Source organism: Apus apus, chromosome 4 (assembly GCF_020740795.1).
Source record: "Apus apus isolate bApuApu2 chromosome 4, bApuApu2.pri.cur, whole genome shotgun sequence".
Taxonomy (NCBI): domain Eukaryota; kingdom Metazoa; phylum Chordata; class Aves; order Apodiformes; family Apodidae; genus Apus; species Apus apus.
In genome coordinates this window covers 10,330,961-10,349,602 of record NC_067285.1, presented here as the reverse complement: position 1 = coordinate 10,349,602, position 18,642 = coordinate 10,330,961, and the positions used below count along the sequence as shown (strand labels likewise).

The window sequence follows — 18,642 nt, the reverse complement described above, 5'->3', positions numbered from 1 at the left end:
TAAACTTCAGCAGTTAAGAAACTGCTGTGACTTTCTTCCAGTGTGGGAAAAAAACTTGTAAAAGCCCTTGTAATACTGTGAGTAATAAATAATTCCTGTGCCCTGTTTTTAAAAGCTGATGTGGGACTTTTTCTGTTAACCAAGCCAGTGTGTGAGTATATTAAGTGTTACTGAAGTTGGCCCCTTTGCTCACTAATTGTGCATAGCTTGGGTAATGCTTTTATTTGGATCCTTAGCAGATCTTTTTCAAATCATCAGTGTTTGCCTCTTTCTGCTGCCACTTGCTATGTAAGATATGTAAGGTAACTTGTTCTTGATGGCAGGAACTCCTGGGCACATCTGAAATGGCTAATGATGTTACCAGCAAAGTCTGGTACAGACAGCTTCTGTATGTGATAACAGGAGTGGAGAAATGCAGCCAGTCTGTCAGTTGTTGGTCTCTCTCTTTGGGTCCCTAAAGCTGCAATTGGAATGGATTCTACTATATGCCACGGAAACACTTTTTTGCTAGGCAAAAGTTAAATGGTTACTGTGGTATGTTTTCTGATCAACATGATTGTTGAGTTGTCACTAGTATCTCAGCAATCCTGGGGATTTCCCCTGGGAATGCTAGGGAATTACAATTTTTATCTATTTTGATGCTTCAATTTAAATCCAACAGCCTCTTTGAATCTTCTACCAATCACAGAAACACGCTGGAAACCATAGGTCTGATGTTTGCAAAAAACCCCAAAACCCAACCAAAAACCATACTGTGTGTTTCTACATCTGTTGTAGAAATTGTGACTGATGCAGCTGCTTGAGCTGCATTACACAGTTGTCTGTACTTTACCTGAGTCTGTTTGCGGCTCAGTTACTTAATGTAATCTAGCTTCAGAGTCAGCTTCTGAGGTTAAACTAGGCATAGTACTGCATATTTAAATTTAAATTAATGCTAGTGTGTGAAGTAAAACCTTTTGTGAGATACTGCATTCCAGTGTTTGGTGTTGCCCTTTAGAAACTTCTTTTAGGTGTGTTTGATACTGCAGACACTATTGTTGCTTTTGGAACCTCTTTGTTTCTTAATGCTTTTGTTTGTTGAATTCTTGTGGTTAAGTTTACATTAAAGTATATAATTTTGATGTGTGTTGGTTCATAATAGTCTGGAAAGCAATCGTGTAAAAGTTTCATGGAGAAATTTAGTTGATGTATGTATAATGAAGGAATATATGTGACTTGCTTGTTTTTTTATTTTTTTATATATATATATGTATATTATTCTCTTGATATGCATACAGGCAGTGTTCTTGGGTCTTTATCACACCCTGGCTTGAGAACATTAGCTACTTCTGGCTTTGTATCCAGCAGTTAGTTAGTTGTGCCTTTATTTGTGATAATGCCTGTTTTCCTTGTTAGGGGTCAGCACCTCATTGTGGAAGGCATTTTAGAAGCACAAAAAGATGACTGTCACCCTTATGAAGAATTTTGAAGGAAAATTCCTGTGTTCTACTTCATCCTTTTTTATTTGAAGTAAATTACTCTGACTAGGTTGCTTGCAATTGATTCAGCTGAAAAATAAATTAATGAAAGGATTTCTAAGTCCATGTAACACAAAGAACTTGTAATGACCAAGACATACAGAACAGGCATTTGAAAACCTTTTTCCTCAAGAGTAAAACCAGACAAAATAGTTTTGCTTTTGTAATTGATTTTTACTCACTATCATGAATCTTTGTTCTAGTACAAAGATGAATGTTTGAGTTGGAAACACAGCTGAAAAATGGAACTGCTGAGAAATTTATTGCTTACTTTCCAGTGGAATTCATCTGTTTAAACACTTGTTGTTTTTCTACATTTTAAATGTGCACTTTAAAAAAACCTTGCCTTTTAAGTCCCAATGATTTTATCCCTTGTACGTTTATAATACAGTTTCTAAGTACTATATACAAGCAAACACTTATATTATCAGCTTGTAAATAAAAGAGGAATTTTTGTTGCTGCAAAGCGGGAAGTAAAATGAGACCATTATCTTTTATAAAGCAATATCATATGGAGCATTTCAAATTCTTTGTAAAAATACCCCATTGTTCTAAGGCCTAAGGCTCACATATCTGATGGTAAACTAGTGTTCTTGTTCATGTTTTTTAAAATTCAAAGCTTATATAACCCACTGCCTTGTTCAGCAAGCTAGCCACGATCTCCTCATGTTGTTGATCTGGTACACAACTATATGAGGAATCCTGGGTTTTCTTTACTTCGTCTTTTGGAGATAGATGTGCTACAAAAGGACAAAAAAGCCCAAAAATAATTAAAATCCCTTTCAGCTTGAAAGATGGGATATGGCTACTGTTTCCTCAGAGAGCCAGTATTGAGTGTGATGGAATTGAAGTCAGACCCTGGTGCTAGAGATTTGTGATGGTTTTTACTACTACTGAACACAATATCAGTTCTTCATAACTATAAAAGGCTTTCCAACTTCAGGACCTTGCTGCTTTAAAATAAAGTGTCACCTGTTTTGTAAGCAATCATCCCATTTAATTGCTTTTCTAGGAATCTCTAGCCTGATAAAATAAAGCTTATTTTCCTTCTACTCTCAGTGAAAGAAATTGAAAGTAGGTCCTGGAGTCCTAAGTACTCTGATTTTGAAAACTTCCATCCAATACCCAGTGTGTCTATGGCTAGTTGTTTTCTGTGCCAATGATGCTTCACAGTTCTCAGATGCAGTAGTTTCCCTCTTACTTGGATTTGCTCTCCAGTGTATGTGCTGACAGCAGCTATGTCTTCTCACAGCCATTACTCAGACTGAATATTTTTTGTAGAAAACTGTTAACTTTTAATGACAAACTAATTTCATGTTCTAATTATATTTTTTCAAGTAACTTTTATTTTTTATCTGTTTTCATGCCTTTTAGTTTTGTGCCTTTTGTTAATGTTTCCTGCAAATTCTGTTGGTCTGCATAGTGTTTAGATGGCTGTGAGGTTATCAGAATCACCTCTTGTTATTTCTCTTGGCTTAAATTTTGAATGGGTAGTATCCATTCCTGTGATAGTGCTTCTTGTTTAATGGATGACACATAGAAACTATACTGCTGGTTGTGTGAGTTTCTAGAAATGCTTATCAAGAGCAGCTACTGCTTGCTGTGCAAGCATACAGCATTAATACTTGTTAGATTCTTTTTAGGGAAACCTGAAACTAGCTCTAAAATATTTCCTAAAAGCCAGAGTGAAGGTAAAACAATGAACAAAATTAAAATGTTTTTAGCAAAACACACAGTTGATCAGGTTTTTAAGTGGTCCTGGAAACTGCTTTAAAACAACTGACCTGTTATGGTGTGTGGTGAGGAAAACCTCGAAGAGGTGAACCTACCAGCACTGAGCTGCTGGGAAGTCATCTGAAGTTAGGTTCTGTTTTGGGTCTTAAACTGTCTTCAGTAGTTAAACAACACAAACTTAAATGAGGTGACTGCACTGGGAGAAAAGTTGCTTTGCATTTAACACAAACATTTTCGTGAGAAAGAGGAAGTGCTGTTATCTATAATTAATTAACAGATGTGTGCCTTTCTGATCTCTCCCCGCCCCCCCCCCCGAATGCTGTACCTGTCAATCCCTTGCATCCAGTTGCTTTATTATAGGTAGGACGATGACAGTAAGGTTTCCTGTATTTTCAATGTTCCAGAAGACTTCTTAATATGAAATTGTAGTTTACTCAGCTGAATGCACTTAATAAGCCATAAAATGCAGACAATATTATCTGTACTTTGGAAGAAGATCGTCTTTTAGTAACTTGGCAAATTCAGGCTTTAGGTACCTATCAAATAATTGCTACTAGTCATATATTGGACTTCTCTTAACACTTTTCCAGCAACATATATATTGCTTCTACACTTTTAATGCAATTGGAATTATTTTAATAGACTTCATAGTAAGCTTGATATGCTTTGCTGCATTTTCAAATATGAATAGCTTTCTTTGAATAAGAGATAAAAATACTTAAAAATCCATTTAGATGAAAATATATTCGAGGTTTGGTGATTTTTTTAAATTATTTTTTTTCTGCATGTTTAGCCACAAGCTTTCTTGAAGAGGAGCTGAATTAGTGGGAGTTTTTGTGAAATGGCTATGCTGATGATGCTGAAAGGGACAGTATCCGTTCTGCTCCTCACAGCTTCCCAGCTGCTCAATCCTGCCTCCTTCTTCTGAGCTTTTGCTTGGTGACCTGATTTATCTCACTAAACTAAGAGAAGAAATATTAGTGGTTTCACTACTTTTGTTGTCTGTTATTTTAGTTGATTGAAATGAGTTAATTTTGAGATAAGGCTGGAACTGGTGGAGGAGGAGTAGGAGGACTGGAACAGGGAGAGCAGGACCACTACTTTTGCCAGTACTGAGCTGTTAAATCAGCTTGGCTTGCTGCAGGTCATCTGTGAAACTTCACAGGTAGGATTGCTCATGTTGTATAAAAGCATCTGAAGTGCACCACAAGTGGTTTGAAGAAGGATGGATTACTGGCTGCAGAAAGCAGTTGAAAATGCATCAGGTTGTATTTGCAAAATCTCTTTTTCTTCCTTTCTCCCACTGTTTTCTGTGTCTTGTTCCATAAAACCTGGTGGAGTCCTGGTAGCATCAACTCAATTCCACTTTCCTGAAGCTACTTTTTGTTATGTTTTTAGGTATAATGGTGAGAATTCATTGATTCAAGTTTCTTGATGGCAAAGCTACTCTGCTCTTTGTGAACTTAGTCTTTATTGTAAATTGCAATGAAACTGACAGCAGTGATTAATTTTCAGAGTGCATCTTCCTCAGTATCCTGCTTCTGACTGTAGCCCTAAGCAAATGGCTGGATAGAAGCAGGCTAAGTTTATATGTGAGGTGTAACCTAAATCCTTCCCTAGATCCAACTATTTTCATATTGGGGATTTCCTGAGTCTGGTACAGCTTGTCTCTGTAGCAGTTCTCAGTGGACTGATCTTCCAAGGGCTTGACCATTTTTTTTTCCTTTAAACTCCTATAAACACTTTGCATCTTTAACAAGGTCCATAGGTTTTCTTTCAACATTGTTCTTGAATAAAAGGTCAATTATACGGATATTGAATAATATGTACATACCAACTGCAAAAGCAGAACTTACCTGTTGACTTGGCTGTTGAATCTCTTGTGATATCCATGAAATAAAAACCTTAACAGAAAGGCTTCTGTGTGGAAGCTTTGCCAAAACACAGCCTGGAGAGGTAATTGTGGGAATCAGTTAACAAGATGGACTCCAACTTCATCACCATATCTGGTAAATTGTCCATTCCACTGAGACCAAAAAGTTGAAGATTAGAATGGAAGAATGTGAATGCTCTGGTGAGTCAGACAGTCGGCACGAGAAGGATGAAAACCAGAAGAACTGTTTTGGGATGAGGCCAAGCAAATGCTTCAATTTGCAGGCTGTTAGTTAAACAAGGCTTTTGCATTTCTTGTATCAAGAGTTTTCTTGCATCCCTCCATGTTCTGTTGAAGGAATTGTTTTGCACAAACAAGCTGATAGCATTTTCTTTGCAAAGACAAGATGCATCTTAGTGTAGATGTGAATATTTTTGTCATCTTAGCACACACAGCTCAAATAGAAATAATTTTGTTAAGATGGCTGAAGTTACATTTGCATAGTTTCTGAAAGTTTCTTAAGACCCCAAATATTGTGTTTTCTGTCTGTGAATGCAACTCTTATTCTATGGAGAATCTGGTCCGGGCTGTTCTGCAAGGGAAATATTTTTAGATTGTAATTCAGAGAATCTGCCTACACCAGACTTGGAATGTCTCTGTGACTCTTTTCTGTTCTTCCCTTCCCCCATCTACCCAATATTTAGATCATTTGTGGTTTCTTGACTACTTTGAAACTCTTTTTCATGACACTTGCACCTGTTTGATTTTCAGTAGCATAGACAGTAAACCACATGTATGCAGCTGCATTAGTTCATGTCTACTCACTCCATGCTGCATATAGTGCCTCCTTATTAAATAACTTGTTAGTTGCAAAGCTTTTCAGTAATGCTCTGAATTTCATTTCCCCTTTTTTAAGCAAACCTGACAATACAGAGAAGTATTTCTTTTAATGATTTACATCTAAGAATCCCTTCTTGTTTCAGCAGTTTGAAGCAAACAAAGTAATGTTCCTGCGCTTAGTTGGGATGCTAGTGTCTGCAAACACAGCAGTAGAGAATATTTTTATATTTTTGTATTCTAATGTGATAAAAGCATGAAGTTGTGAACAGAAGTGGAATAAATATAGGCATTGATACATATGTGCTGCTGCTTCCTAGAAGCTGGAGAAAATGCTTATTTGATCCAGTTCTGGTTGCTTTCTTGAGCTGCAGGAAGGGTGAAGAACATTTTGGCTGGCTTCAGCTTCGGTGTCTGGGTTCTGATTCCTGTGAAACCTCTCGTGGGGACACAGTTTTGCCATGTCAGCTAGTCAAATTCCTCCTGATTACATTTTCTTCAGACTGGCTTTAGGATAATGATTAAGTAGTCCTGCCTTTTTGATCTACTTGCAGAGCTTATTGGGTTGATGCCTTGAGTGTAATTCCAGTAAATACTGACAGCTTGTTAGAAGTCCAGCTTTTTATTTTTTTTCCTTAATTATTTTTAAATATCAATGCTGCAGTTATTTTAGCTGTTTGCTTACCTTCTTAAGTGCTGAACAGCTTGCTAATGCAGCACTGGAGGTGGTCAGCTTTTATTAAGAGCAAGCACACTTGTTCAACACTAAATGGACAGGACCCAAGATGTGACCCCAGGTTCAGCTTCACCAGGACTCCCTGCTCCTTCCTTCCCTGTTTCCTCACCAGCTGGTGCAGGGCTATTCTGTGCTAGGTGCAGGACTTTGTCTTGGCACTTCATGAGGTTCCTATTGGTTTATTCTACTTCTCAGCCTAAATCCTGCCTTGAGTCCTCACTAAGGCTGTTTCTTGTATGTTTCACATGTTTGAAATGTTTGAACATGTTTTTAATTTTATGTGTTACTTTTAATTATAAACAACAAATATATTTTGCTGTTGTGTCTTGTTGAAGCTTGTTTTAGATCATATTTTGAGTCTTTCTTTTCAGTTGAGCTTCTGTGTTTTTGAGTGGTTTCCGTAACTAGATCCTGTTGTGAATTCTGCAAACTCTAAATTTTTACTGTGCTTATTTCTTACTTATATGAATATCTTAACTTTGGTACATAAGTCACTTGTGACCATATTAAAATCATATTTTTTACTCAGTAACCCCTCTGTGTGAGTTACAGTTGTGCTGAAATAATTCAGAATAGCTCTGACTGCTTAACTTTTCTTTTGGACAGCTGATTATAATGCAGAGCAAAAAGTTCAGGCTGTCTGTTACAGTGATGTACTCGAATCTTACAGAGAAGGAAAAGAATCTGAAACTGTAAAATTGTTTTTATTTTTATTTTTTTATTTTTTCTAAAATCAAGGCACTTATCCCAAAGAGTTTTATAGACAGACTAAAAATTCATGTAGTAAAAACCTGTTAAGAGACGAATAACTACCAAAGTTATGGGAGCTATGTGTAACTTGTTCCCAGCATTGCTGATTTTGGATAATTATTCTTAACAAATTAGCTTACAGGCAGTGTTGTGACACAGCAACCTGAAGTTCCACTAGTATTTACATTCTCCTCTTCCTTGTACTTTCCATAAGAGTCTTAATCCTCTTGCTGTGTCATCTGGCCCAGGATTTATCATGTTGTGAAGGATTTCATAATTTTCAATCTGCTTAAGCATGGGCAGGCACAGAGTTAATCCACTGGAAAACAGGCTCTATTACGAATAATGTTTGCAGTTCAGGAGTGTTGCCCACTGTGTGAATTACTGGTAGGAGACACTGGAGCCTCTTTGCTGTTGACCTATACTGTCTCCCTATATGACTCTTAATTTGTGCATACTTTTATTTATTTTTTTAAATGAAGCCATATTTTGTTTGTAAATGGCCAAGAGGAATTTTCAGAATTATGTAAGTCAGGGCATGTAACTTGCTTCTCTTGTCATAACAGGCTTTCAAGGTTGGCCATGTAAAAGGAGTATAATTCTGACTCATTATGCAGAAAACATTAGTAATTTCATAACGTTGGGGTTTTTCAGCAGGTATATTTAGCTTTGTCATACTATAACATTTAGTTTCCCTGCATATGAGAACAACGATGAGGTGATTGCTAACCCCATCTTTTTAAAAGATTGTTAAGATGTATACTTAGATGTATTTTTATCAACATTTTTAACTGAAAGGTGGTTGGGACTCGTAGCAAACTGTTTTCTCTGAAAAATACGCAAGGCTTCTCAACTTTTTTATCTTCTAGAATCTTTTAAAATACAAGTTTTTAAAAACTACATAATAGGGTGTAACTAACCATATTGTCACAGTTATATAGAGAGAAACAGCTTTATGTATTTCATATGGGCATGACTTTAAATTCTTTTATTGTCGAGCCAGCCAATACATACAGTTTCTGTCTGCTTTCTTGGCAGACTTTGAGCTTCAATTGCCTTTTTTCCCTTGCAATTACAGTTTAATGTAGTATTTAAATAAATAAAGCAACCAAAAAAAAACCCAACAAACCAAAAAACAACTCACCCCAAGCCCTCCAAGCCCCTTCCTAGTTTATTTTTAAATTGCCCTGGGGATGCTTGTCCCTTCAATGCAGTTGCAAGTAGTACACAGAGAATCCTTTATTCCCTACTGTGAGCTTAAGACTTGTCTATTTTTGACAGTACTTATGGTGAGAAGAGTTAGTTCATTTTACCTGTGATTAGTATTTCCCTAGAGTAGTGCTTGCCTTGCTGCAGTGATTTTTGGGTGTTCAGACAGTCCTTTTGAAGTGATGCTGGAGTTGTCCTTGTGGTGAACTGGAATGAGCTTTTGCCTTCTGAGACAGGCTGATTTTGAGCTGCAGCAGATTTCTAGCTGGTGCATTTCTGTTACCTTGATAATGATACGGATGTGTTTCAGCAAAGTTTATGTAGTACACCTGAAAAAAAACAATTGTTGATTCTTTTAATAGGAAAAGGATCATGAGCTCCTTGCTTATTAGCTGTTTTTTTCTTTTTGTACTTAGACAAATCTTTTATTTTAGGGAAACTTTCTTTTTAATTTTGACATCTGCTTCTTACCCTGACCAAGCAAAAATGCCAGACTTCACTTGTATCTTATTGAAAGTTATCTTCACCTTTATTTGAGAAGTGCTTCAGTAGAGTTGCCACTGTTCAGACAAGAAGGACACTTCCCATCACTGAAACGAGCTGGCTTTATATCAGCTCCTAGGAAAGCATTGTGCAAATGGCCTTTAGTTTGGCCTCTTTTTTCTTACAGATCATTATTTGTTGTATCAATTGTTTATGCCATGTGTTTATCTGGGCGTAATTTTTGAAAGAGCTGCTGTTGTGCAGCAGTGCAGGGCACAGTGTGCCCATTCATGGGGCAAATTGCTTCTGTCAGTCAGCTGGTGAAAGAGCTCCTCCTGTTCTTCAGCTGCTGGCCTGGTGGCAGAGTGCTCTCCATGCCCAGGGTGGTTCTGATCCCACGTACTGGGATATTTTCAGTAGTGTTGGTCATGTTAACTGCAGTGTTGCTGGTTCTCAGTCCTCCAGGCATGCAGAACAGAGCCTCTCACCCAGGAGAATAGTTCAAAATAGGGTTTAAAGAGAAGACAGGGCAGATGGTGCTGATGGGCTACAGGACATAACCAGCATCAGTTTATAAAGAACTGGAGCCTTTTATTTCCTTATCCATCTATTTTCCTATGCCTGTCCTTCCCAAACCACATTGATTCCTTCCTTTCCCTAAAAATTCTGTAGCAACTCTTAGCATCCAAAGTTGCTCTTCCTTGCGCCCTGTAGTAGGTGTTCAAGCACCATATGCAGTAGCAGCCCTCAGTCTGTGAGGTGCTCTGAAGAACCTTTCCATTTACCCACCATGATGTGTCTCTGGCCATGGGGCTTATGGCTCTCCTGGGACAGCTGGTATTTGGGTTCTCCCACCCACTGCTCATCCTCTGTGTGCCTTTACATGTGGAGATGGGTCCCTACCACATCACCTAAACATCTGTCACCTTGTTAAGCATTCTGGATGTAAGAATTTTTTCCATACCTCATGGAGGACAATAGGAGAGATGTACCTTGAGTGCTTTTTGTAGACTTGCATACTCTGTGTTGTGTCTCAGCGATCCAAGTTCAAGCATTGCAAGAATGTTAGTGCCAACGCTTCACCTCCCCTCTCCTTCTGTGGGGAAAGAGAGCATTTTGGTGAAATGTTGTCAAACCGTAAGTATAATGACATACAAGAGCAGGATTCCTTACTAAGCAATGTTTCCTAAAAACTGAATATTGTAATATCTCTTAAAATTGCTTTCATTAAGTCACTGTACTTCATGATAGGCCTTTAACTTTTTCTTGATTTCTTCAAAGTCTAAAATTTGTTGGGCAGTCCTCAATCTATTTTAATATTTGACATTTTTATTAAATGTTTACCAGTATTGCTTTTTAAAACAATGCCTGCATCTCTGATATAAAAATATATTAAATATGGCTGTTGAAATCAACCCAAAGTCTTAGCTTGCCTTTAACTGGCTAAATAAACATGGACATATCTTTTCTTTTTTTTCCTCCCCAGAATTAGCTAGTGAGATGTTTGGTTCAAACATGTAGCTTGCTGTTGTCAAAGTTTTCAGCAGGTGCAAAAATGAAGTGCAGCAAATGTTGCTGTAAAACCCAAGTCTTTCTTCAACTTCAGCAGATGTAGAGTGGGAAGAGTCAAGTAAATGAGAAATCGGTGTGATGAAATTAAATTTATGCCACATTTCCAATTTGACATCATTAGTTTAGGACTGAAGGGAAAACAAATGAAAACAGCAATCATGGAATGAAAACTGTTGCCCCCAAGTGTGTTCTACCCCAAAAGTTCTTGAGTTATCTTAGTAAAGATTTGTTTGTTTGTGTAAAGGAGGAACTTTGAAGTCTTCAGTTTCTTTTTCCCTCTACCATCTTCTACCCTTGCCCACTTGTTTTCATTAATAACAGAGATGCTCATACCACAGAACATTAACTTTTACTCAATTTTTTTCTGAAATTTGCTTTTTTTCTGCATGTTAATGTGGTTTATGTAGTGCTGGATACAATGTGTTTGACTGTTGACTCTTGTTGCCTGGAATACATGTGAGTGCTGACTTGAGAGAGGACACACCGAGATGGAGGAGCTGCATAAGCACCACTTTTTCAGTTCTGTTTGCCTAATTTATAGAAAAAGTCCCAAATTGGGTTAATAAATGCAGGAAACAAGACCAGTTACAAGTTAACAGTCTAAGGAAAATGCGATAATGACCTTGGGGCTGGCTTTTTTTTGCTGGCCTTCAACGGTTATTTCATATGTATTAAGTATTGTGGCTATATGACACATGCAACTCAATGCGAAGTTTGAATCAGTAAATAGGTTAATATTTACTAAATCACAATTTGTGGTTATCTGCTGACCTAATAATAGGTAGAGAGTCTACACATCATAACTTGCCCAAGCTAGATCTATAAGCCTGTGGGAAAATCTTTCAAGGATTGTGTCAAAGATATAACACTGAAGCTTAAAAATAGACATTTGCTCCTCAAAAGGAATTTGCTGCTCTTCCAGTTTTGTTAGTCACCGAGTCATGCTCTTATCCACAAGTACAGTGACTTCATCTTTACTGGATAGAGTTGAAGCTGTTCAGATAATTTGCATTAATTTCACCTCCATCAGATGCAAAAGTATGTGAATATGTACACCTGCATTCATGCATGTACACTTTTTTTTAAAGAAACCAAATTATTGCTCAGAATACAGTATGTTTACCATTAAGATAGGTGAAAATACTGTACACAGGGAGATGTGCTTAGCTGTACTTTTAAATTAATGTGTAAATGCCAGGAATGAAGCAGTTAAGTGTGAAGTAGCTCTGCACTCTAGACAAATATAATCTTTAAAAGCTTAACAGATAAACCTTTTAATTCTTAAAAGTCTTGTCCAACCTAAACGATTTTATGATTGTATTTGTGTAGATATGTTGCTTAGGGACATGGTTTAGCAGTGGACTTAGTAGAGTTAGGTTAATGGTTGGACTTGATGATCTGAAAGGTATATTCCAACCTAAAATGATACTGTGGTTCAAACATTTTTTTTGCTGTATCTCTGCTTGCATATGTAAGTCACAATGATCTGTGTAAATAGGTTTGCAGTTTACTGTAAGTTGTTTTTTTTGTGATTACCTAAAAATTATTAAATTAGCACTCCGGGTAAGCTATCTAGGTTGTAAGCCAAATAATTTTGATATGGGTTTTTTAAATTTTTGATTTTGTGCCTCAAACAAGTAAATTGTGCTCTAACAGCAGATCTGAATTTCCCAAAAATCAGTACAGTACACTTACTCTGTGATGTTTTAAACTTCTGGTCAGCCTGAAACAAGTATGAGGTATAGGTTTGGTACTCTTATTCCACAGCTTGAACTGTCAGAAGAAAAATAAGTAAATCATATTTCCTCAGAGAATCTATAAAAGCTTTATCTACGTTTTTAAAATAGTTGATCAGGTTTTAGATCTGACTGATGAAGTGATGATCCTGCAATGCCTTATTTTTTATGTAGAACTTCATGGTAGTGATAGCTTTTTTTCAGATTATCCCCAAATCTGCCTGATTCTATTAATCTCTGTGTGGAAGTAATTCTCTAGAGCTGTACATTGAAAAACTTGATGTTTTGGTTTTCTTGTGTGCTTTTAGGTGAGTTGTGTAACCTCATAACGCTGGATGTAGCGCACAATCAGCTTGAACATCTTCCAGAAGAGATTGGAAGCTGCACGCAGATCACCAACCTTGACTTGCAGCACAATGAGCTCTTGGACCTGCCAGAAACCATAGGTATGTCAAGAGGCTGGAGAAGAGAAAATAATCAGCTGTTTTAAAATGTACAGTAAGAGGAAAGAATTTAAGAATGAGCATTTGATGGGTGACTGGTGTTCAGCTCAAGGCCTCTTCATACTTGAGATCAAAAATAAGGTGTGCATGTTGCCTTAAATGTAGTTTCTCACTTTCTGAATTACATTATTAAATCTAGCTGTGCTACAGAGGGCAGCATTGTCTAAGAATGAGAGTTATAAGGAAAAAAATCCATTATTTCTCACACAAATTTAAGGTGTTCTGTTGTTATAAATAAGTATGTACAGCTTGTCCATCCATTCTGTAATGAAACTGAGCATATAAAGGAATAAAAAGCCAAAGGATTCTTGGTTGAAGTGTAATACTTTAACAGATAGTCTTAACTAATGTCCTTGGCTAAAGAAACTAAATCTATAAATGTTTTAAATTAATTCTATATATTTTACGCTTTTCCATAGAACCACTAAAAAAACCTTCCAAGTCCATAAAGTCCATGTTCTAATGCTGTGATATATAGAGAATTTGTTACTTAGATGGAAATAAACCTGAATAAACACTGTCCTGGTCAGTTTCAGAGTCTCTTATAGGATGAAACAACAGAATATCACTTTTCCTAGTTAATTAAAACACTTTTAACACATGACAGAGAAAGATGAATGCTGTGGTTTAAAAAGACAAAAAATAAGGCCTTCATTTTAAGCTCTTATTTATCACCAGAATGTACTCAGAAGAATGAATGTTATCACTTGAACAGTATTTATATTGAACATTTCATTAATATAATTTAATACATAGTAAAGTGAATGAGCAGAAGAGTGAGGAAAAAATTAACAACACTTCAGCTTCTCTTCTAGCAGTAAATTGTTGAGTGTGGAGCTACTGTGGCTTTTTGTTTAGAAAGTCTGACCTGAACAGAGGTTTACATTGATGAAGTATCCATTGGAACTAAACTTTCTTCCAGGACTGATGATATTTTTAAACTCTGCAGATCCTATTCCAGCTGGAATTTGCATCTAACTTGCACAATTCATAAACACAGCCTTTATTTTTGTAGTTATTTTGTAAATCTTAATGAAAGTTGTTTTAAATAAAATTTATGTGTAGTGTACGTGTCATGTTTAGGAAGCGAGTTCTCTGGATAAACTGCTAATTGTGGGAAAATTCTCTAAACAAGAGTGAGATTTCCATTGCTAGGTCTTACAGATCGCTGTTGTTGATTCTTGTGCAGAACAGTAGTACAACTTACTGAGTTGTTTAGTGACTGGCAGTCACTGAGCTGCTCAGAGGACCACAAAAATCTTATTTATAATATGCTGCAGGACTGTGCTTACAGTGAAAGGTCTTTGAGTAGGAGGGGCAGACAGTCACTTAGGCAGTTGTGTAATTTGTGATAGACAGGAAATTGCTGACTATGCAATTGAGGCAGTTTGAACTCACCTGTTTCTTCAGAAAGTTATTGTAAGCTTAGGTGGTTTGTTCTGAGTCAGGTTCATGCCTTGTTGGACTGGATTTCTGCCTGTTTTCTGTGTTTTCTTTTTCCGTTTAATTGTCTTCTTATTTTTTTGAAGTTGCCTATTTTTAAATATATATAGCTGCCTCTTACAAGCATCTGAGCTACATATCTATGCTATATATCTCAACAATCTACCAAAGACAGATGAATAATGCTGGGAGACAGGAGTGTGCCAACATGCCTTTAACGTTCCACTGGTTCAGTTTTTGCTCCACTGGAAAACACCTGTTTGTGTTGAGCAGTGTGTAGTAACTGAGTATTTCTGTTCAGAGCAAAAACTTAAAATCAGAAATTAGTATTTGTGCCACATACAGTTCACAAACAGCCAGACTTGAAGGGAAAAATTTTAAGCTCCAGCTGAAATGATAATGATCAACCTACATTTATGCAAGTTACAGAAAAGGCATCCGTAGCCAGTTCAGCAACATTGGCATTATTTCTTAGTCACCGCAGGTTTTGTTCAACATTAAAGCAAGTTGTGGCTTGATTTTTAGATTACAGCTTGCTCTGTGGTTAGGATTGTTCAGCAAGAGACTCTGAGTACAGGGAGAAACCCAGGAGCAAAGGGCGCATGGCCTTCTGGAGGCGGCTCCCGGGCGGCCTTTCCAGCCCCTCCATCTCTCCCTCCTGTTTCTGTCTCTTCCCTACTCACCAGTAGCTACCTGGGTTTTGGCACAACAGCCTTCTCTTGCTACACGCTGCCAGGTTTCAGTACACTTAATATGTACGTGCTGTTAATGTTGCCCCGCTGCAGTCAAACTGGGGCGGGGGTCAGAGGCCAAGGTACAAAAAAACCCAAGCACTTTCGCTTGTTAGAAATATTTAACGTATTATGAGCCTCCTGTTATGGAACATATGCTCCATCCCTGCCAGGTCTGTCCCCTCCTCTTCCCCCACCAACACCCTGTTGATGGAGGCCTGCTTTTTTTTCTCTCGAGGAGTGTTTTTGTCAAGCTGCTCTGACAAACAAACAGCCCTCTTCCTTTTCTGTTCCTCTCTCTCAAACAGGGAACCATCCCTCCTTCCCCTACCCAAAATCTTTGCAAAATACTTCTTAAATTGACCTCTGGACTATCTAATCAAGGTTTGGTTTTGCCACAGAAAGATTTCTGGACCTGCCAATAAAAAAAAAGGAAAGAGGGCTTGTTTTTTTAGCACAGCACTGGACTAAAACACACTGGAGCTGTGAAGAAGGGATGTTGGAGGGGTGACATGCAGGGGAGTGGCAGGGAAGGGATTATGCATCAGCAATGATTACAGAGGTGGCAGAGCCAATCTACCCACTCTGTAAAAATACAAAGTTCTTGTTTCAACCAATGTTTTATAAGCGTACTTTCATGCAGTAACAAATGCCGATTTTAGATATTAGCTGTCAGGAAGTGACCTAATGTCTTGCTTTATAGTTATTGGCTTAATACATTCATATCTGTATTTCTGTTGATTGAAAATTGTAAAGTACTTTGTATATTAGCTCACTTCCTGGAAGAAAAATGAGCTTTGTGGAACAGCTTAGCACATTCCAAGAGTCTCAAGTCTAGAATCAAAATCATAGTGGGATCTTAGCTGCTTAGTGCTTTAATTGCAGCTTTTCCTCCATCCCCATGTTTGTTGTGAGTTTTGTTTTGTGTTTTGTTGGGATGTGGAATTATGATCTACTTTTGTTTACACAATGTCTTATCTTTGTATACTTAGCTGGCACACTAAAATATCCAAAAGATATCTAAAAGAAGGTAATGAACATACCATTTATGTTAAAAAAAAAAAAATGGACTTTTGAGACAGAAAGAAAGCAGATTTTGGGTGGAGTAAAGTGTTTCTTTGGATTGCAAGCTAGTTTAGAAAATTTTTGTGCTGCAAATACCACATTGCGAGTGTTCTCTCTTTGAACTTGTAGTTTTAGCATTCTGTACAAATGTGTTCGCAATTTCTTATTTAAAAGCACAGAAACATTATTTGAGAAAGAAATTGAACAGAAACAGAATTACAGCTTTTAAAAAAAAATCAGATTCTTCATCTGTTTTGTAATTTTCTAGTTTTCTGTGTTTATGCGTGCAGTTTGATTGTAGTCAATTGTGCCATATTCATGGACATTTAAGGCAACAGACATTTTAATAAGAAAAAGAATAGTCAGTAGTGAATGTTCCAAAATGATACTTTAAAAGCACAAAAAATTCCATCACTGGACACACTTTGCAGTTTCTGACATGGCACTGTTCCAAAGAAATGGTTAAGAAAATGAAAGGCATATTTGAAGCCCTGCTGAATATTCCTGCCCTGCACTGTGGCACAGTAGCTCAGAAGCTGCAATCACAGCTCTCATGAAAGCAAATATTATGTGGAGTAGCTTTGCCATTTTTGCTGGTTGAAATTGTGCTACAGACTAGACTTCTAACCCATTTGCCCCAGTGTACCTCTGAGAGCATATAGTAGATAAACATATAGTAGATAAAATGTGAAGCAGCACAATCAGGCACTGGTTTGGCTCAGGTTGTACAAATTGTGGTTGAGAGCTTGAAGTCCCTGGAAGTCCTAGTAAAGATATTTCTGTAAAACAATTGAACTACTTTTAAGTGGTATTTTAAGTTTAGCAGGCTTAACAAAAACTGGAGAAGTCTTTCTCTAAAACATGTGACAAGTGTCCTTGTCCTGATGAGACCCAGCTCCCTCAGTGCTCAGGGGTGATGTTCATACATGACTGATGGGTTTGATGTTGCTAGTTATTCACCACCCTGATGGAGCAGAGTGCATAGGGTCCTGTTCCAGCTTTGAGGGCAATATTAATATTCTTTAAATGTAAGCACATGACCTGGGTCATTGGTCTGTGAGCATTTAGTACTTCACAGGATCAAGCTCATTTCCATGGGATCATATTGGGAGATCTAGTCAGCATTCAGTGCCTTGTCTAAGGTTTAGTTCTTGGACTGTGCTGTTAATGAAACACTTTAAATTAGATTCTGCTAGTAAGGGGCAATTGTGATAAGCTTGTCTTTTTCTTTATCTGGTGGAAAGCAGTGGCTCCTGCTCTTATTCTCATTTTCGGGCTGCTGTAAGCCTTTGCTAGTTCTCTTGGTGGTCTCATAAAGGGAATGAAGCTTCTGGTTCTTGTTGGCTTCAATTCTAGACTTAGTAAATATAAAGCAGTTCAATTGGCTAGAAAATAGTGAGTGTCAGGAAAAGCAAAGGGGGAAGTGACTGCTCACTGCTTCCTCCAGCAGCAGAGCAGGGGCCTGAGGCAAAGTTGTGAGGTGTTGACCTGAAACCAGTAAAAAGCAGACTGTGCTGCTTGCCATGGGTAGGGAGCACTTGGGGGTTGATGTTCACAGCAGTTGCTGTAGATGCTAAAAGCTCACAGGGCAGTGTGGCAGTTATGCAGAAGAAAAATATACCAGTTGCTGCTGAACTCGCCACATGCTCTTTAATCACCTCTGGCTCTTGGAGAAGTTTTAGGGTGTGCTTTCCCTTTTCTTATGTTCTTCTTTTGGTATCTGCTGTTGGCCGTTTTTTTTCCAGAGAGAATATACTAGGTGGATCACTAGTCTGAGTGCAATAACTCTCACATTTCTTAATTAGCTAAAATTATAAATGTATAGTCAGGTGTTATACATTTTATGTTTATGTAGTAGGACAGACTTTAAAAATTAAATAGCTCTAATCACTTAGCAAAGTTTAACGTTTTTTTCTGCATTGCCAGATAGGTATAAACTGTTCCTACAATGCAATTCACATTTATATAAATCTTTATATTGTGGAAAGGTTTTAAATAGTTGGTTGAGAAGGAAAATAAGAATACAACTGAAAAATTTAATTCAATAGGTTTCAGTAGCTTTGTGTTATTGTATGAAGTATGAGTTGAGTAAAATGCAACACTTTCATTGAAAGCCCAAAATAAGTCCCAACTGTTGCTTTTGACTCTGTTGCAATGTGAAGTGGTTTTATATGTTTGTATCATTTTCAATACTTATAACTTCCTTTTTTAAATTTTAATAAATCTCCAATGCAAGTCCAACATAGTTAAAAACATATTTCTTCCTAGAGAAGAAATGCTTTAGTGTGATAGGAAGAAATTCTTCAGTGTGAGGATGGTAAGACACTGGCACAGGTTGCCCAGGAAAGTTGCAGAAGCCCCATTCCTGGAATAGTTCAAGGCCAGGTTGGATGGGGCTTGGATGGGGCTCTGAGCAACCTGATCTAGTGGGAGGTGTCCCTGCTCATGCAGGT

General features: G+C 37.4%; 1 protein-coding gene across 4 annotated transcripts in view; it reads left to right on the top strand.

Annotated features, from left to right (window-relative positions):
• SHOC2 (SHOC2 leucine rich repeat scaffold protein) overlaps window positions 1–18,642 on the top strand; it is a 66,571-nt gene that overhangs the window by 28,275 nt on the left and 19,654 nt on the right. For all 4 annotated transcript variants that reach the window (XM_051618500.1, XM_051618498.1, XM_051618499.1 and 1 more), the window contains one exon: window positions 12,756–12,893. In XM_051618500.1, coding sequence (XP_051474460.1) covers window positions 12,756–12,893 — 138 coding nt within the window. The remainder of the gene's footprint in view (window positions 1–12,755; window positions 12,894–18,642) is intronic.